This window comes from Amblyraja radiata, chromosome 1, assembly GCF_010909765.2.
Source record: "Amblyraja radiata isolate CabotCenter1 chromosome 1, sAmbRad1.1.pri, whole genome shotgun sequence".
Lineage (NCBI taxonomy): Eukaryota > Metazoa > Chordata > Chondrichthyes > Rajiformes > Rajidae > Amblyraja > Amblyraja radiata.
In genome coordinates, this window is record NC_045956.1 from 83,015,474 (window position 1) to 83,037,148 (window position 21,675).

General features: G+C 40.0%; 1 protein-coding gene across 1 annotated transcript in view; it reads right to left on the reverse strand.

Moving 5' to 3' along the window:
- tapt1 (transmembrane anterior posterior transformation 1) overlaps positions 1–21,675 on the reverse strand; it is a 91,014-nt gene that overhangs the window by 3,483 nt on the left and 65,856 nt on the right. Inside the window, exons 12-13 of the mRNA XM_033025847.1 lie at positions 7,610–7,686; positions 2,220–2,380 (exon numbers count right to left, since the gene is read on the reverse strand). Coding sequence (XP_032881738.1) covers positions 2,220–2,380; positions 7,610–7,686 — 238 coding nt within the window. The remainder of the gene's footprint in view (positions 1–2,219; positions 2,381–7,609; positions 7,687–21,675) is intronic.

A 21,675-nucleotide genomic window follows, 5' to 3' on the forward strand; every position in this document is an offset into this window, starting at 1 on the left:
CAAAGGCAAAATGACATACACCCACACACAAAGTTTTAAAAGTATATAGATTAGCTTATTTTGTTACTGCATTCTATCAAATATAAAGGCTGTATGTTATCTTAATAAAGTGCATTGCACAAATGTGAACAGAAGCAATTGCTTGTCAGTTGCAAAGGTCATCTGTGGTGAAATGGACAGACTTAGTTCTGGAGAGACAATGGTGTCTGATTACTGTAGAGAATGTGTTCCCCCACCTTAATATCCCAAATAACTTTAAAATGGTTCTCTAGTTCCCGAATTGAAATCTAGTTATAACCAATTCAGCCCATGTAATAGTGCGGTTCCCCTTCCAAATTACCAATTCCCTTCCAGAACACATGCTATTTTTAAACACCCTAAATGCCAATTACGTTACTTCTGTTATTCTGAAAACATGCAGTTTAATTAGTAACAGCATAATTAAACATTTGTCTGTAGCGTTGTTTTGAATTTCATGTTTGTAATTACACAAGTAGCTCAAATTGTTACAATATATGCTCCACACCAACATGAAGAGGGCTAGGGGGTTAGTAGTAGATCTGTTCTTTATGCTCAGAGCAGTTTATTATTCTGAAGTGTCCGGTGATTCCATTAACATGATCTGAACTTCGGTGCAGAAATCGAGAAAGCGCGTGTACATACACAAATCAAGCATCTTCACCTCTGCCGTGTGTTGTGTTACCTAAGAATCTGCCATTAAGCGATTTCCATATACCCTGCAAAAATCTCTTCTATATATCCTGACTTTCATGTACCACAGCCTGTGAACTATTTACTACAAAATTGTTAACTTGACAGTTAAGGAACTGGTTTATAAAAACAATGTTATTCACAAACTGGAATGTTTTGAATAACTCCAGACTTCTTATTACTTCATGTTTTGAATAACAGACTTCTTATTACTTCATTTTACATGATTTAATTATGTGATTGTGCTATATGATTTTTATGCATAAATAGAGATGGAAACATACACGGCAGCTTGAAGGGCTGATATAGAAAACATTTAAAGCAATTTAATTGATTTGCTTTGTGATATTTGCTGGTTCCGGGTAAGAAATACAAATTTATAGGAGAATTGTGGACTATTTATATTGGAGTGATTATTAATTTATAAACCTATTTAGTTTGTATCATCGGATAAGGGTGCGACTGATCAAATTAAGTCCAAATGGATAATGTAATAATTTAATGTCATACAAATATGATGGATAACTACCAATGAAATGCATTTACACGTTGAATGTAAACATTCATAGACTTTATGGGAGACATCATTAAACAACAGCAAAGAAATTAACTTAGATGCTAACAGAATTATGTTGTTGACAGAAAACCATACAGGGCAATCCAAGCTGAAGTATGTTCTCTGAATATTAGTTTTCTTATTGAAGTTATTCTGAGCAGAAAACAATGTTCCTAATTTTAATAAAAGTATGGATGTAATGCAGGGGCTTCCAAATCACATTTGGAATATTGTGAGCAGTTTAGGCCGAATATCTGAGGAAGGATGTGTTGAAGAGGGTCCAGAGGAGATTTATAAGAATGATCCTAAAGATAATTGGGTTAATATATGTAGACATTTGATGGCTCTTGGCCTGCATTCACTGGAGTTTAGAAGGATGAGGGAGGGGAGGGGGGTGTCTCATTGAAACCTACCAAACAATGAAAGGCCTAGATAGAGTGGATGTGGAGAGGATGTTTCTTGCAGTGGTAGAGTTTAGGAACCGAGGGCACAGCATCAGAATAAAAGCACATACTTTTAGAATGGAGATGAGGAAGACTTTCTTACACCAGAGGGTGATGGATCTGTGGAATTCAATGCCAAGTCATTGGGTATTTTTAAAGCAGAGATTGACAGGTTCTTGACTAGTAAGGGCGTCAATGGTTATGGGTAGAAGGTGGGAGAATGGGGTTGATAGGGAAAAATAGATCAACTAAGCTTGAAAGGTAGAACACTCAATGGGCTGAATGGCCTAATTCTGCTCTTATGTTTTGTGGTCTTACAATTATTTTATTATTTGCTTTGTTTCAGTTGATGGCTTCCAAATAACTAAACCATTGAAGTGATCGTTTGTATTCAATAACTATCTTATAATTTTGTGAACATATTAATCTTACACTAGTGGAACATTATCTATAGTTAATTTAAATGAAACAAACATGTTTAAAATGGGTAGCATGTCAAAATTAATTACCTTGAGGTGATTGAACTTTGCTGACAGATTTTTTGGCAGATTTCCCAGGGATGCTGGTTGGTGGGGATTGGAACAGCTTCTCCTCCATTTTGGCCTCCTTTACATATTGGCAAGATTTCCCCAGCAACACAATACTGTTCAGAACTTTAAGTGCAATCAGCCTTGAAAGGGGAAGAAGATGCTTACAATTGTAAAGGGAACGCTGCAAGAATAAATTGACAATGGCCAAATAATCCAAGCTTTTCAGTAAATATGTCTATCACACTATTCACAATCTTCTAAGAAACAAACTGTTACCAGATCCCACTAATGTGCATAATCTTTGATAACAATATCTTGTACGGAATTTCAAATTGTACTGAGGCATGACAATTGTTTCTGAATGTAGGCAGTCTTGAATTACAGTATAGTTTCCCCAGCCCCAGAATATCTAGCTTTTTTAAAACAAAATATCAAGTTGTTCAAAAAAGCAATCCCAGAAACATTTTCATGCCTTGTTAAAAAGAATAATTTTGGAAAAAAATCACTTTTTATCAATGGCTTGTTACTCTTGTCAAATTATATCCCTAGCACATAACTTGTGGCTCCAACTCTCTTTGAAACATGTTGGCACTGTACCATTTAAACAAGCATTCTAGGATGTACTCTTCCATTCAAATGACCCTTTACTAAACTTTACATTATACTGACATTTGGTGACAGTAATTTTAATTTATACAGCTATTGCTGTCAGTTTATTTCAAATAGCTTGTGAAAATGACGCACAGCATCTCAACTGAGCATTGCACTGAAATTTGTCCTCTAAAATAATGCTCTTATAAGAAAAACGCAAGGCCATCCATTAAGACAGCAAATGGTTGGGATTCGAACAGAGATTGACAAAGTCTTGGTCAAAGTGATGAAAGGTGCAAGGGGTTTGGGAATGATGGAAAAGTAAAGGAACAACTGGAAATAGTAGATAAAAGGAAATGAAATGCACAGTTGACTTGTTTCACATAGAGAGTTGTGTGGTGGTGCAGGAGGAATGTGACAGTGGGAGGAGATTACAAAATAAGAAAAAGCAAGTATCAAAAGTGTAAGGACTATAAATTTATGACATTGAGAGGGAACAAGTAACAATGCAGGAGGATAGAAGTGATACCAGTTGTAGGAAAACTTTTAGAATGGAACTCTAAAAGAGGCAAATTAAGAGTATTCTATCATACTCTTGATTTAAGCCTTGTTGATTGTACAAAGACTTGAGGAATCAGGGGGTGACCTACCGCCGAGTACTCCATTTCTGGCCTGTCTTCTTGTTTTTCTGGATTTTCCAGTTAAAAGTCTGTCAAATAATAATCCCAGGAGAATGATGGTAGGGTTTTGATGATGTGCGACTTGAATATCAAGATACTTTCTCTTGTTAGCCTTGGTCACCACCCAGTACTTGATTGGTTCAAATGTTATTTGCCATTTGTCAGCCAAAGTTCAAATATACTACGAAAAGATGTATGTATTACCACATTTATGCACTGCCTGTTTCATTATTGGGTCAATTGCAAATGGTGCCAATCCCAATGAAATAGTCATAGCCCATCTTCACCTTGAGCTTTTGATGAAACAGCCAATGATTGGGCTCTGCCCAAAGTATTTTTGGAACTATAGTTTGGCTGATAAAAAGTAAGTAAGTAAGTTTATTGGCCAAGTATTCACATACAAGGAATTTGCCTTGGTGCTCCGCCCACAAGTAACAACATGACATACAGTGACAGTTGCGAATGACTCAGAAAACACTAAACATTAATAATATTAAGACATTAATGATAAAACACCACTGATCAAGCATGTGAACCAACAAAATACCAGATCAAAAGGAGGCTACAAATTTTTGGCTGTTGAGTACATCCTCTGTTGTGCCTTTTTGACTGTGGAGTCGATGGTAGCCCCCCACTTAAGGTCCTTGGAGATGATGGTTCCCAGGAACTTAAAATACTCCACAGGTGTGACTGTGGTGTTGTTGATGGTGAGTGGGGTGAGCTCTCCTAAAGTCAAAATCAATTCCACTGGCATTGAGCTCTAGGTTGTTGCATTAAAAGTGCATTAAATGACCACAGCCAATTTCCTTAACATTTGATACAACCCGTTTATCTTAATTCCCACTGACTTCCCATAATCTCAAGGGATGAGATGTAAATTAACTCTTTTGTCCACATTTGGACTTGGCTATAATGAGCTTGGAGCCAAACTACCCAAAATACTCTGGAAACAGGAGTAAACCAAATTAATGGAAAGGATACTTAGAGATAATATATATAAGCATCTGGATAAACAGGGTCTGATTAGGAACAGTCAACATGGATTTGTGCCTGGAAGGTCATGTTTGACTAATCTTCTTGAATTTTTTGAAGAGGTTACTCAGGAAATTGATGAGGGTAAAGCAGTGGATGTTGTCTATATGGACTTCAGTAAGGCCTTTGACAAGGTTTCTCATGGAAGGTTGGTTAAGAAGGTTCAATTGTTGGGTATTAATGGTGGAGTAGCAAGATAGATTCAACAGTGGCTGAATGGGAGATGCCAGAGAGTAATGGTGGATGGCTGTTTGTCAGGTTGGAGGCCGGTGACTAGTGGGGTGCCACAGGGATCTGTGTTGGGTCCACTGTTGTTTGTCATGTAAATCAATGATCTGGATGAAGGTGTGGTAAATTGGATTAGTAAGTATGCAGATGATACTAAGATAGGTGGTGTTGTGGATAATGAAGTAGATTTTCAAAATCTACAGAGAGATTTAGGCCATTTGGAAGAGTGGACTGAAAGATGGCAGATGGAGTTTAATGCTGATAAGTGTGAGGTGCTACATCTTGGCAGGACAAATCAAAATAGGACGTACATGGTAAATGGTAGTGAGTTGAGGAATGCAGTTGAACAGAGGGATCTAGGAATAACTGTGCACAGTTCCCTGAAGGTGGAATCTCATGTAGATAGGGTGGTAAAGAAAGCTTTTGGTGTGCTGGCCTTTATAAATCAGAGCATTGAGTATAGAAGTTGGGATGTAATGTTAAAATTGTACAAGGCATTGGTGAGGCCAATTCTGGAGTATGGTGTACAATTTTGGTCGCCTAATTATAGGAAGGATGTCAACAAAATACAAAGAGTACAGAGGATATTTACTAGAATGTTGCCTGGGTTTCAGCAACTAAGTTACAGAGAAATGTTGAACAAGTTAGGTCTTTATTCTTTGGAGCGCAGAAGGTTAAGGGGGGATTTGATAGAGGTCTTTAAAATGATGAGAGGGATAGACAGAGTTGACGTGGATAAGCTTTTCCCATTGAGAGTAGGGAAGATTCAAACAAGAGGACATGACGAGAATTAAGGGACAGAAGTTTAGGGGTAACATGAGGGGGAACTTCTTTACTCGGAGAGTGGTAGCTGTGTGGAATGAGCTTCCAGTGGAAGTGGTGGAGGCAGGTTCGATTTTATCATTTAAAAATAAATTGGATAGGTATATGGACGGGAAAGGAATGGAGGGTTATGGTCTGAGTGCAGGTAGATGGGACTAGGGGAGAATAAGTGTTCGGCACGGACTAGAAGGGCCGAGTTGGCCTATTTCCGTGCTGTAATTGTTATATGGTTATAAACCGCATTTCATTTTCCCTTGCTAGAGAGAAACAGACAGAGAAGATAAACGGATTGGTGTAGAATTGTCTAGAATTCCCTGGATTCTCTCTACTTCCCTTCTAAAATAAAGGAACAACATTAGCTACTCCACAGTCCTCCGGGACCTTGCCTGGAGATAGAGAAGTCGCAAAGATCGTCATCAAGGCTCCCACAATCTAATTTCTTGCCTCTCTCAATAGCCTGGGATAGATCCCCTCAGGTTCCACCTTAGTGCTCCTCAAGAGCACCAACACCTCCACCTTTTCAATCTCTTGCATATTAGTATTCTCCACATTGATCTCACTGTCCTCCTTGTCCTTCTCCTTGGTAAAAACTGACACTAAGTACTCGCCACTTTCATCCCCAGATCAAGAACAAATTCCCTCCTTTATCCTTGAGCGGTCTTACCTTCTCTCTGGTTACTTTCTTGTTTCTAATGTAGGTATAAAAAGCATTGGGATGTTCCTTAACCCGACTCACCTAAGCCATTTTGAGGCTCATTATGACCATTCTTATCGCCCATTTGAGTTCTTTCCTCCTTTCTTTATATTTCTCAAAAGCCTGGTCTGATTCCATGCTCTTAAAACGTGCATGCACTTCCTTTTTATTTTTGAGCAAATTTACAACCTCTTTGGTCATCCAAGGTTCCCTTATTTTGCTTGGCTTATCCCTCCTCCTAACCAGAACATGCCAGTTGTGAACTTAGAAAAACTGGTGTTTAAACAACTACCACATGTCAGATGTGGACTTACTCAATATTAACTGCTCCCAGTGTACACTCCAGAGCTCCTGCCTGGTATTGTTGTAGTTTGCCTGACTCCAATTTAGTATCTTCCTGGAAGGTCCAATCGTCTCCCTATTCACAATGATCTTATGGTAGGAAAGAACTGCAGATGCTGGTTTAAACCAAGATATACACAAAATGCTGGAGTAACTCAGTGGGACAGGCAACTTCTCTGGAGAGAAGGAATGCGTGACGTTTCAGGTCGAGACCCTTCTTCAGACTGTTTATGCTTATGGAGTTGTGAACCCCAAAATGCCCTTCCACTGCAACAACAGTCACAAGGCCAGGCTAATTTCCCAACACAAGTTCCAGTATGTTCCCTTCTCAGGTTGGACTATCCACATACTGTTTCAAGAAACCCTCTTTGTTACACCTCACAAATTCTGCCCCGTCTAAGCCTATGGCACGGGGCAAGTTGAAGTTCCAATCAATATTGGATAAGTTAAACTCACCCACTAAGATAACCCTGCCCCGTCTTTCGGTAATCTGTCTACATTTCTGTTCTTCTACCGCTTACTACTATAGTACAATTCCACTAAAGTGCTTGCACCTTTCTTATTTCTAAGCTCTACCCATATCGCCTCAGGGGATACCGATATCCCCAAGCAATTGGTAGATCTTAGTATGCTACATAAATAATTCTGGAATTGAAATAATGTAGTTCAATAAAAAATGTTCAAAACTTGCTTGCATTTAACAAGTTAATTGCTAGTATTTGGGCATGGAATTGCTGGCATTTAAAAGCCATATTTGAACCAATAAATGAAGAATGAAAAACAATGAACTGTTTTCATCCGGAATTATTTTTTTATAAGCATGTAGTTAGAATACGAAGATATGCTATATTATATATTTCAAATTATTCAGAACCTTTTAGAAAAGAAAATGTACTAAAGATCAGAATATTTTTACACCACCATCTCATAGCTCCTGTCAAAAAAAGCCTGAACATTTCATATCAATGTAGGTTTCTTACCCGAGGTAAAACATCAATAGACTGACAATAGCCAAGGCTCCCTGAATTTTTGTGGAACTTGTGATAACTCTGGATAGCTACATATGAAAAAGAAAGTTATTGTGAACAAGGTTTCAAAGGAATCCATAAACAATGCACATTACAACATTATGGAAGTGACTACAATTATTGATGCACTAATTTAACAAATCTCAAATCTCTTGCTCAGCTTTGTGCTTGACATCAGTTAACCATTTCGGTCATACAAAAATTCCCATGTTAAGTTTTAATATTACACTGAGAGTAACAACGAAGTACAAAAAAAATGTTGGTGTGGAAAACAATCAATTTAAAATATTCTAGGAACATCAAGTGTTGAAATAGTCATTTGTATTAAAAAAATTGCAAGGAAATAGACAAGCAAATAAGAAAGAATTGAACATATTAAGTGCTATTCAAAGTAAAGCTAATAAACCATCCTCTATTCTATATTTTAGGTTTTCACAATATATATTTTATATAGACTCAAAAGCATCAATCACACTTGTATGCAAATACTCTGTTCCATAGCAATTTAATTAAGTCTATAAATCAGTAGTTCCTAAATAAATATAGGCTGGAATGTTGATTTGAACAGAAGACTTAAGGGCCTGTGCCACTTAGGCGTTTTTTCGGCGACTGTCACAGTCGTAGCAGATCGCCGAAAAAGCGGTGACTGGACCCCCCTTACGACAATGTCTACGACAACCTACCACCTAGTCAACGTCATGCGAACCGACAACCGGCGACCCAATCGTCGCGACTTAGGACGTCCACCTACGACCACACCTACAACAACCTACGAACACACAGGCGACTACCTACGACATCCAAAGTCAACCTACGTCCACCCGTGACAAGCTACGACAAGCAACGACCCTGTCAGCGACAACTGAAGACAATTCAGTCGCCGGTACCTGTTGCCGGTTGACGTAGGTAGTCGCCAATGAAATTCACCGAAGTCAACACCTGGCGATAACCAACGTCACCTGGCGATAACCTACGTCATCCTGACGACAACCTACGACAGCACCTACGACAGGAGAAGATAAGCTACGTCAAGCCCACAGTCACAGACTGAAAAAGGTGAATTTATTTTGGGGAACAAGGAAATGACAGACGAGTTGAACGGGTACTTTGGATCTGTCTTCACTAAGGAGGACACAAACAATCTTCCTGATATAGTAGTGACCAGAGGATCTGGGGTGACTGAAGAACTGAAGGAAATCCACACTGGACAGGAAACGGTGTTGGATAGACTGATGGAACTGAAGGCTGATAAATCCCCAGGGCCTGATGGTCTGCATCCCAGGGTACTTAAGGAAGTGGCTCTAGAAATCGTGGATGCATTGGTGATAATTTTCCAATGTTCTATAGACTCAGGATCAGTTCCTGTGGATTGGAGGGTAGCTAATGTTATCGCACTTTTTAAGAAAGGCGGGAGAGAGAAAACGGGGAATTATAGACCAGTTAGCCTGACATCGGTGGTGGGGAAGATGCTGGAATCAATTATAAAAGATGAGATAGCCGCACATTTGGATAGCAGTAACAGGATCGGTCCGAGTCAGCATGGATTTACGAAGCGGAAATCATGCTCGACTAATCTTCTGGAATTTTTTGAAGATGTAATTAGGAAAATGGACAAGGAGAGCCAGTGGATGTAGTGTACCTGGACTTTCAGAAAGCATTTGATAAGGTCCCACATAGGAGATTAGTGGGCAAAATTAGGGCACATGGTATCGGGGTAGAGCGCTGACATGGATAGAGAAGTGGTTGGCAGACAGGAAACAAAGTGTAGGGATTAACGGGTCCCTTTCAGAATGGCAGGCAGTGACTAGTGGGGTACCGCAAAGCTCGGTGCTGGGACCGCAGCTATTTACAATATACATCAATGATTTGGATGAAGGGATTCAAAGTAACATTAGCAAATTTGCAGATGACACAAAGCTGGGTGGCAGTGTGAACTGTGAGGAGGATGCTATGAGAATGCAGGGTGACTTGGACAGGTTGGGGGAGTGGGCAGATGCATGGCAGATGAAGTTTAATGCAGATAAATGTGAGGTTATTCCCTTTGGTAGCAAAAACAGGAAGGCAGATTACTATCTAAATGGCGTCAAGTTGGGAAAAGGGGAAGTACAACGGGATCTGAGGGTCCTTGTACATCAGTCTATGAAAGTAAGCATACAGGTACAGCAGGCAGTGAAGAAAGCAAATGGCATGTTGGCCTTTATAACAAGAGGAATCGAATATAGGAGCAAAGAGATCCTTCTGCAGTTGTACAGAGCCCTAGTGAGACCACACCTGGAGTATTGCGTGCAGTTTTGGTCCCCTAATTTGAGGAAGGACATTCTTGCTCTTGAGGGAGTGCAGCGTAGGTTTTCAAGGTTAATTCCCAGGATGGCGGGACTGTCATATGCTGAGAGAATGGAGCAGCTGGGCTTGTACACTCTGAAGGATGAGAGGATATCTCATTGAAACATATAAGATTATTAAGGACTTGGACACACTAGAGGCACGAGACATGTTCCCGATGTTGGGGGAGTCCTGAACCAGGGGCCACAGTTTAAGAATAAGGAGTAAGCCATTTAGAACGGAGACGAGGAAACACATTTTCTCACAGGGAGTGGTGAGTCTGTGGAATTCTCTGCCTCGGTGGGCGGTGGAGGCAGGTTCTCTGGATGCTTTCAAGAGAGAGCTAGATAGGGGTCTTAAAAATAGCGGAGTCAGGGGATATGGGGAGAAGGCAGGAACGGGGTACTGATTGGGGATGATCAACCATGATCACATTGAATGGCGATGCTGGCTTGAAGGGCCAAATGGCCTATTCCTGCACCTATTGTCTATTGTCTATTGTCACCAAAAGGTTTTGAACATTTCAAAATCCAGCGGTGACCAGAAAAACGTTACGACTATTTTGGCGACTTGAGGAGACTACTCAGGACCATACAGGCGTCACCCCGCGATGAATGTGAAAACAGCCTAGTTGCCTGTAGTCGCCTAAAGAATTGCCTAAGTGGGACAGGGGCATTAGTCACTCTACCATTTCCAGAGACAAATAATAAAAACAAACACCCACCTCACCACAAAAATCATTCCTCTGCCCCAATTCTTGAAGAGCAATGCTCCCAGCATCACTGTGATCTTTATCTTACTTTTCAATAAAGTACCTTAAATACAGGGGGTCAGAAAAGTCCAGGGAACCTACCTATACCACAGACACCCATGTCTACCAAGCCCTTACGAATGATCAAGACATTTAAGAAACAGTTGAAATAGATTTATAAATAGACATAGGCATGGAAAATAGGTGCAGGAGTAGGCCATTCGGCCCTTCGAGCCTGCACCGCCATTCAATATGATCATGGCTGATCATCCAACTCAGTATCCTGCACCTGCCTTCTCTCCATACCCCTTGACACCTTTAGCCACAAGGGCCACATCTAACTCCCTCTTAAATATAGCCAATGAACTGGCCTCAACTATCTTCTGTGGCAGAGAATTCCACAGATTCACCACTCTCTGTGTGAAAAATGTTTTTCTCATCTCGGTCCTAAAAGATTTCCCCCTTATCCTTAAACTGTGACCCCTTGTTCTGGACTTCCCCAACATCAGGAACAATCTTCCTGCATCTAGCCTGTCCAACCCCTTAAGAATTTTGTAAGTTTCTATAAGATCCCCCCCTCAATCTTCTAAATTCTAGCGAGTACAAGCCGTATTCTAGTCTTCTAAATCTTCTAAATTCTAGCGAGTCTTCTAAATTCTAGCGAGTACAAGTAAAATATATTTTAACAAATAAACTTATTTTAAACATTTTAAGCTATAAATGAATACAAAGATAAAATAAAGAAAAATAAATAACCATTTGCACATAGCTTGGGGGCGGGGGGGACGACGACAGGATAACTGTGGGAATAGTTTTTGTTGCCACGTTGAAGACCCCAGCTTCATGTTGTAACTTCCCTAGTTTAGTGAAAAACTTCCACACCATAACATCCGACAACATTCTCTCACGTTATTTCAACTTTTAATTGTCGACAATACCAGTAATATTCTCGGCTATTGATCCGTGATGCAGACATCAGCTTCTAGATTGCAGCCTGTTTCAAATTAGCTCAATTTATCTTTCGCAGGAGTGTTTATATGTCCCACAACACAATCAAGTAAGGACTGAGCATTTTTCCCCACAGTCCTAGGCAACCATTATCCTTTCTCAATAAGAAACAGATGATCCGATTATTTATTTGACAGTGCTGTGGGACTTTTGCACATCATTAGCCACCGTTTCTCAGTCAGAGTCATGCATAATGTCCTTCGACCCATCATGTCCCTGCTGATTATCAAGTATCACATTTAGATGTCTTACAATCACCAGTATCTACACTTCAAAAACACTTGGATGCAAAGCAATTTGGAAGTTTCTGCTGTTGTGAAAGATGCTAAATAGTTCTTTCAAGTCTTTCCTTGTATAGTTTGTTCATGATCTCATTGCGCTTGGACAATTGTTCAATAGTGTCGGTGTCAATCATTTCCTTCCCATGCAAATCCAAGCAAACTCCTTCAATTCCATTGCCTTTTTATAGCATCTCAATTAATGAAGTTCTCTCGTCTACCCAAATGTTAATTGTTTATCCATTCCTGAAATTAACATGAAATCCATATTGCATTTAGCTCAATTATATACTTTCACAGGTGCTAATTATGATGGACTTCATGTCATTAGTAAGGTATTGGCCGAGTAAAGCTTTTCTTTTGCATGATATTTCCACTGCACTCTTTCTGTTGCAATGGTCCATTAGGGGGCTGACAGAGCAGATTTGAATGTGGTCGGTCCAGCATTTGTTGGCACATGGGATGTGACATCTTTGTGGTCATGTACACAAACAATGACATAATCTTACATGTGCAAATGCTTGAAATGAGACCTTTTAAATGTTGCTCATACAAAATATGATTACTTATGTCAAGACAGCGTTCCAAGCATTTTATCAGGAAAGGAACACTTTTGGAGTCTGCTTTCCTTAGTTCTTTGCCGATCTCAACTTTCCAAAGGATCATGTCTTTTTTAACAAGACATCTCGATCCGAAAACAGCAAGACTGGTTTTATGAAAATGATCAGGATCCCCGCAGCTGATTTATCCAAATCAATTACATATTTTGACTGTAAAACAATAGCATTTGTCAAAATCAAATTACATGAAAGCCAAACCCAAAAAAAGATTCATGCAAAATGATGGGTGGAAGGTTCATTGTAGATCCAGTTATCATGATATGCATGGATTCTGCAACAATAACAAGACCACCTTGTTCTTGGATAACTCAAGGATAACTAAGTAATGAAGGAACATATTAAAAATACAGAGGGAGTTGATTTCAGTTGTAAGTACCTGTACCACTTAAAAATTCTCCCAACCGAGATTGTGCCTTTGATGAAAGTGTATTGACATAGAGTTGTTGTGCACAGTAACGGGTTCTTCAGCTCATCTTGTCCATATTGGCTTGTTCCATTAGCTTGCATTTGACCCAGAGCTCCCTGAATTCTTCCTATCCATATATCTGTCCAAATGTATTTTAAAAGTCATAATTGTGTCCTATATTGTATATAATTGTGTCCATCATTCTCTAGCTTCTTCTGGAGGCTCAATATAAGGATTATCTTCTGAGTGAAAATGTTGCCCAAGATTCCTCTTAAATCTCTCTCCTCTCACCTTAAGCTTATGCCCTCAAGATTTGAAATCCTCTACCCAGGGAAAAAGACTGCGAGTGTTCACTTCATCCGTGCCGTTCATGATTTGATACACCTCAATAAGGACATGCCTCAGCCAGTTGTGCTCCAAAGAAAACTAATTCTAGTCATCCAATTTCCATTTGTAACTCAAGCCCAGGTAACATCCTGGTGAATATCTTCCAACTTAATGGCATCCTTCCTATAGCGGGGCAACCAGAACTGCACACAGGACCAAGTGTAGCTTCACCAACGATATCTCAACCTGAGTACTCAATAACATTCCCAATGAAGGCAAGCATGCCAAAGTCATTTTATCCTACATTGTCCAACTAACTCACTACTTTTAAGTAACCATGCACCTGTCTGTTCTGCCACACTCTCCAGGACTCAACTATTTAGTGTGCAAGTCTTGCACTTGTTTAACATACCAAAGTGCAACACCTCACACTTGTCAAAGTTAAATTCATTTTGTTATTCCTTGGGTTTATCTTTCCAACTGAAGTTGATCTTGTTGTAAACTTACATATTCTTTCTCACTGTCTTTTGTGTCAGCTCCAAATCTACTCACAATGTAATCCAAATAATTAATGTATATAACAAACAGCAGGAGACCGAGAACTAACCCCTGCAGCACACCACAGATAGTTTTCCAATCACAAAAAAACTCCCCACAACCATCTTTTCATTCCTTCCTCCAAATCAATTTTGACTTCAATTGGCTTGCTTGCCTTGAATTCTATACGACCTAATCATCCAGATGAGCCAACCATGTCGGACCTTGTCAAAGGCCTTGCTAAAGCCTATACAGACAGCGTCCACTGCCCTGCACTCACAAATCATCTTTGTGACCACTTCAAAAAACAATCACATTTTTGAGACACAATTTCCTGAACACAAAGCATTGCTGAATATCCCTAATCAGTCTGGGCCTTTTCAAATGCTGGTGGACCCTATCCCTACGCAGCCCAGCCAACAACTTATCCACTTATCAATGTCGTTCCCAGTCTTGTCTTTGCTGCCTTTTTCAAATAACCGATTTTACACCGATTTTCATGCATCTGATGGCCCGCCCACCTCTGTAATCTGGACAAAATTACGAGAGCTCAGTTGAAATTCCCTGGTATTGCAAGTGGCAAGCACTCTTTCGGCAGTGAAGCCAATTCATGACATTATTGCTTTCATCTGAGAAGGATGTGCCAGAGATGATCTCGGAACCCTGCAATAATTACCATCTTGTAAGTGAAAGGCTTGGATAGAGTGAATGCGGATAGGATGTTTCCACTAGTGGGAGAGTCTAGGACTAGAGGTCATAGCCTCAGAATTAAAGGACATTCCTTTAGGAATGAGATGAAGAGGAATTGCTTTAGACAGAGGGTGGTGAATCTGTGGAATTCTCTGCCACAGAAGGCCGTGGAGGCCAAGTCAATGGATATTTTGAAGGCAGATATAGAATCTTGATTGGGTGTCAGGGGTTATAGGGAGAAGGCAGGATAATGGGGTTAGGAGGGAGAGATAGATCAGCCATGATTGAATGGCGGAGTAGACATGGGCTGAATGGCCTAATTCTGCTCCTATCACCTTATCTTCAAGAAAATCTGATTGCAATAACTACCGATGGGGCTCCTTGTCAAACTTGTGTGTGTATACTCAATTTTAGTCCCCACTTACCAGCCGCTCTAACAAGCAACTAGCTTGTGGCTGAATTTGCAGATTCTGCATAGCCACCCTAGAGACCATAAAATTGGAAATAAATTCTGACGGATTGCTCAAGATGCTAGTTTAACAGAGTTCTGTCAAAAGTCTAGTGCTACATTTATACATAAAGCATTTCCCGTTGGGTATCATTTCAATAAGTATATGAAGTTTGTAAGGCAAAATTGTTTGTTGTTTACAGGATTTGTAGTAAAGAAATGAGTTTTACATTTTCTATTAATACTTAATTTGATTATTTTACAGGATTGAAGAGATTAGTGAATTTGTAGTGGTTGGTAACTTTTAACATCGTTCATTAGTGTGCATACAAAACTAGTTACATTCTTTGTTAATTCTAGCAAGACAGCGTACACTTACATTGCTTGCATTATGAGGTTAGATTCACCTGTTTTCAAATAATTTACCACTCACATACATTAATTTTAATGTACTAAGCATATCTGACAGCCACAGCAATGGCGAAGACAGTTTTATCCTCATGAAATTTAACTCAAGTGTGAAGCACATACAATCAAATAAGAAAGTTACGAACAAAATTTCAAAACCATTTAGCCCATCAGAACCAATTCAACATTTTGCATAAGCAATCCAAAACTATTCCAACTGTCCTGCTTTCCCTCAATATACCATTCTGCTTCTGATACATATCCAATAGTTCCTTAAAATTAATGAATATCCTAACCTTAGCCAAATGTTTGGGAGGCAGTGGATGGGTGAGTATCAGGATAAAAGACAAAGGGGAAATAAGTGATAAGAAAATAGGGGGAATACTGAGAAATGGATTGGTAGGAAAACCAAGATGGATCTTTTTCCCTGCCCTGTCCCTGCTCAGGGAGTTTTTTACTTTATTTATCAAATTATGCCATGGCAGACACACATGAAACTCTTGCCATTATCCTGCTACAGTGCCCTCCATAACGTTTGGGACAAAGACTTATATTATATTTATTTGCCTCTGTATTCCACAATTTGAGATTTGTAATAGAAAAAAAATCGCATGTGGTTAAAGTGCATGTTGTCAGATTTTATTAAAGACCATTTTTATACATTTTGGTTTCACCATGTAGAAATTACAGCTGTGTTTATACATAGTCTCCCATTTCAGGGCACCATAATTTTTGTGACACAGCAATGTCATGTAAATGAAAGTAGTCATGTTTAGTACTTTGTTGCATATCATTTGCATGCAATGACTGCTTGAAGTCTGCGATTGATGGACATCATCAGTTACCGGGTGTCTTCTCTGGTGATGCTCTGCCAGGCCTGTATTTCAGCCATCTTTAGCTTATGCTTGTTTTGGGGGCTAGTTCCCTTCGGTTTTCTCTTCAGCATATAAAAGGCATGCACAATTGGGTTCAGATCAGGTGATTGACTTGGCCACTCTAGAATTTACCATTTTTTAGCTTTGAAAAACTCTTTTGTTGCTTTAGCAGTATGTTTGGGATCATTGTCTTGCTGTAGAATGAACCGCCGGCCCATGAGTTTTGAGGCATTTCTTTGAACTTGAGCAGATAGGATGTGTCTATACATTTCAGAATTCATTATGCTATGTATCATCAATGAAGATAAGTGAGCCAGTACCTTCAGCAGCCATATATGCCCAGGTGATAACACCCCCACCACCATGTTTCACAGATGAGTTGGTATGCTTTGGATCTTGGGCAGTCCCTTCTCTCCTCCATACTTTGCTCTTGCCATCACTCTGATATAAGTTAATCTTCGTCTCATCTGTTCACAAAACCTTTTTCCAGAAATGTGGTTGCTCTTTTAAGTACTTTTTGGCAAACTGTAACCTGGCCATCATATTTTCCAGTTAACCAGTGGTTTACATCTTGCAGTGTAGCCTCTGTATATCTGTTCATGAAGTCTTCAGCGGACAGTAGTCATTGACAAATCCACACCTGACTCCTGAAAAGTGTTTCTGATCTGTCGGCGTTTGGGGATTTTTCTTTATTATAGAGAGAATTCTTCTGTCATCAGCTGTGGAGGTCTTCCTTGGCCTGCCAGTCCCTTTGCAATTAGTAAGCTCACCGGTGCTCTCTTTCTTCTTCATGATATTCCAAACAGTTGATTTTGGTAAGCCTAAGGTTTGGCTGATGTCTCTAACAGTTTTATTCTTGTTTCAGTCTCATAATGGCTTCTTTGACTTTCATTGGCACAACTTTAGTCCTCATGTTGATAAAGAGCAATAAAAGTTTCCAAATGTGATGGAAAGACTGGAGGAAAGACTCGGCGCTGAGAGCTCTCTTATACATGCATAAAGGAGGCATTTAAACACACCTGAGCACTTACAAACACCTGTAAAGCCATGTATCCCAAACATTATGGTGCCCGGTAATGGGGGGGCTATGTATAAACACAGCTATAATTTCTACATGGTGAAACCAAAATGTATAAAAATGGCCTTTCATAAAATCTGACAATGTGCACTTTAACCACATGTGATTTTTTAAATTATAAATCTCAAATTGTGGAGTACAAAAGCAAATAAATAAATGATGGGTCTTTATTCCAAACATTATGGAGGGCACTGTAAATACAAATTGATGCAATAAAAAGATTCCTTCAGGAATCCAACAGTTTGTGCAGTATCTGTGGGGGGGATGGAGTTGTCGATGTTTCAGGTTGAGATCCTTTAAAGAGGGGAGGGAAAGGGGTGAGAAATGTGATAGGTGGACTAAGAAGGGCAAGGATGATGGACAGAAGAAGTCAGGTTGGGGAATTTGGAGATAGGGAAAGGTGAGTGACAGTGGAAGTAGACAAGGAAAAAAAAGGTAGATGGAACCAGGTGGGGAGATGGAAGGGTGAAGACGGAGAGAGCAGCTGCAAGCTTTTTGGAGGCAAAGGTGGGGACTTAAAAAGTTGGTTTACACATGCAAGTTTGAAAAGGAGCCAGATACTTCTGAAGAGAGTGAATCATTCATCGTATAAGGAAGAGAAGTTGGGTCCTCATTTGAGGAAAGGAAAGATGCGGCAGATGAGGCCTAACAAATTATTTGAACAAAAGCCATTACCCTTTGGTAATTTTATGTGAATATAAGATTCTGAAAACTGTACATAAAAATACAATTTCTATTGAATTTAGAACAGGTCTTCCAAAATAGTCTGCAAATGTTCTTTGTTAAAGCGGGAGGACGGGGGAGAAACAAGTTTAAGATAAACTGAAGAAGGGCCTCGACCCGAAATGTCACCATTTCCTTCTCTCCAGAGATGCTGCATGTCCTGCTGAGTTACTCCAGCTTTTTGTGCCTAGTTTCTATCATTGCAATACTGCATAATAATGGTCGAGCAGTGCAAGCCTTCAACTAAACTCGTCCAAATCGATCAAGATGCTCCATCTAATCTAGTCTCATATGCCCACATCCCTCTCAACCTTTGGTCCACAAGTCTGGCAATGACTAAATTAGATGGATACCATAAATTTTAAAATTTGCTGTTTTTACCTTCCATGGATAAAAAGAGACAACATATAGGGAACAACCTGGACAGCGGAGTTCTATTGGGGTTACGACACCAAATTTGAAAATGAGTGTTTGATTGGAAATCTTTCTCAATTAATGACTCCACTTTCAGGATTTTAGATTTTCTGTGAATGCGAAGTTTAAACTGGTCATTCTGGATCTTTATGAGCAAAAACAAATGGCACTTGAGAATTTTGCATTCAATAAAAGGAAGCTCCTCTGCACAGAAGTTAAAATTCCCCTGTAATGTACATCAATGTACATCACAGGGGGATGCAGCTATTTACAATATACATCAATGATTTGGATGAAGGGATTCAAAGTAACATTAGCAAATTTGCAGATGACACAAAGCTGGGTGGCAGTGTGAACTGTGAGGAGGATGCTATGAGAATGCAGGGCGACTTGGACAGGTTGGGGGAGTGGGTCAAATGGCCTACTCTTGCACCTATTGTATATTGTCTATAATGTACATGGCTTTCAGTAAGGCGTTCGACACGGTTACGCATGGTGGCTGCTCTGGAAGGATAGATCGCATGAGATACAGGGAGAGATACATTGGTTCCATGCAAGGAAGCAGAGGGTGATGGTGGAAGATTGTTTCTCGGACTGGAGGCCTGTGACTTGTAGTGTGCCTCAGGGTTTGGTGCTGAGCCCATTACTGTTTGTCATCTACATCAATGATTTGAATGAGATACAGGGCAAGATTAGCAAGTTTGCTGATGATACAAAAGTTAGTGGTTTAGCAGATAGTGAAGATGGTTGTGAAAGATTGCAGCAGGATCTGGATCGATTGGCTAGGTGGGATAAGGAATGGTTGATGGAATTTAATACAGAGATATGTGAGGTGTTGTATTTTGGGCCGTCTAATAATGGCAGGATGGTAGGCCTCTGGGTAGTGTTGTAGAGCAGTGGGATCTAGGAGTTCAGGTGCATGGATCCTTGAAGGTCGAATCGCAGGTAGAGAAGGTGGTCAAAGAGGTTTTTGGCACATTGGCCTTCATCAGCCAATGTATTGAGTATAGAAGTTGGGAGCTCATGTTGCAGTTGTAAATATAGTGACAGTTTTCACAAAGTCTCAAGGATATAAGACGTTGGTGAGACCACTTTTAGTATTTTGTGTTCAGTTCTGGGCACCATGTTATAGGAAAGACTTGTAAGGGTTCAGAAAAGATTTACAAGGATGTTGCCAGGATTAGAGAGTGTGAGCAGTAGGGAGAGGTTGAGTAGGCTGGGTCTCTATTCCTTGCTCAGGAGGATGAGGGGTGATCTTATAGAGGCGTACAAAATCATGAGAGGAATAGATCGGGTAGATGCACTGAGTATCTTGCCCAGAGTAGGGGAATCGAGGACCAGAAGACATAGGTTCAAGGTGAAGTGGAGAAGATTTAATAGGAATCTGAGGGGTAACTTTTTCACACAAAGGGTGATGGATGTGTGGAACAAGCTGCCAGAGGAGGCAGTTGAGGCTGGGACTATCCCATCGTTTAAGAAACAGTTAGACATGGATCGAATAGGTTTGGAGGGATATGGACCAAGCGCAGGCAAGTGGGACTAGTGTAGTTGGGACATTGTTAGCCGGTGTGGGCAAGTTGAGCCGAAGGGTCTGTTTCCACACTGTATCACAATACGACTGTGACTATAATCTATAAATAGACCGACAACAAACTTGCGGGTGTATACCGATTTTTAAAGGCCCTCATTTCCACAAACAGAGACTATTCTCAAAAGGAAGTAATAGTCTACAATGGTGTATCGTCTATTACTGTCGAGTATGATTCAGCTTTATATCTGGAACATCTCTTTACAAAACCCATCAAATGTGGCAGCATATCTAGGCTACCTAACCTTTTGAGCATGCTCCATCATTCATCAATCTTCTACCTCAGCTCCATTTCCCTTGGTTTCCTTAATATCCAGAAAACGATTGATCTCTGTTTTAAATATACTCAACACTGAGCCCCATAGCCCTCCTGGATAGTGGATTCCAAAGGAATACATTTCTTCTCATCTCTTGAATACCACTTATTTTCAGACACTAACCCTTGGTTCTAGACATCCAGACAGGTCAAATATGAACTCTCCAGCTGCTATGTTATGCCCCATAACATTTTGCAAGTTTCAATGAGATCTTATCTCATTCTTCAGCATTCTCGTCAATATAGGCTTAGTCTATTCCATCTCTCCTCATATGGCAAGCATGATCTCCCAGAAATCAATCTAGTGAAACTCTGCCACATTCCCTCCCTTTCTTTAGACAAGGTTATGCAACCACATAACTCAATATCATCAAGGTCTGCTACAATTGCACTGATATCTTTATTCCTCTGCTCAAATCCTCTTAAAAGAAAGGAAAACACGCCATTTCCTTTCCACATTGCCTGCTGTACCTGCATATTAACGGACACCCTATTCCTTTTTGCTTGCTGTACCTGCATTTTAACGGACACCCTATTCCCTTTTTACCATCAACGTTTGCTTTTGACAATCCATCACTCCAGGCAGAAGGAATCAGTGGAAATTATATGTTGGAGTCCGTAGAGTGAAGGAATAGACGACGCTTCGGGTCGAGACCCTTCTTCAGAGACCCGAAACGTCGCCTATTCCTTCGCTCCACAGATGCTGCCTCACCCGCTGAGTTTCTCCAGCATTTCTGTCTACCGTTGATTTTTCCAGCATCTGCAGTTCTTTCTTAAACTATTTAAAAATAAATTGCTTTTGTTTCATGCAACAATATTCCATTTACCGAAATTACAACTCACTTAGCTTGCCTTTAACCTCATTTTGCCTCTTTACATCTTCCTTCAATTAGACTTGCCCTCATATTGAACCAATCTAATTTGATTGCATTGCACAATACTGTTCAAATTCTAACTAATGAACAAATATTCAAATATAATCTCTGTTCATGCTGCAATGAGATGGTGATGTGACATCTTTGCTGGTCACCATACTGATGTTGCTTTGTATTCGCAAATCGCCACACAAGGGCACAAATCCACACATAGTTATTAAACACAACCATCATAGATGGGTGAATCTAAAGTTATGTAATCGGGGATAAAAGTTCAGAAACAAATCAGCCCACTATGGCTGGTTCAACTGAAACCTAACTCAGAAAATCAGATACTAAAGCCCCTGTCCCACT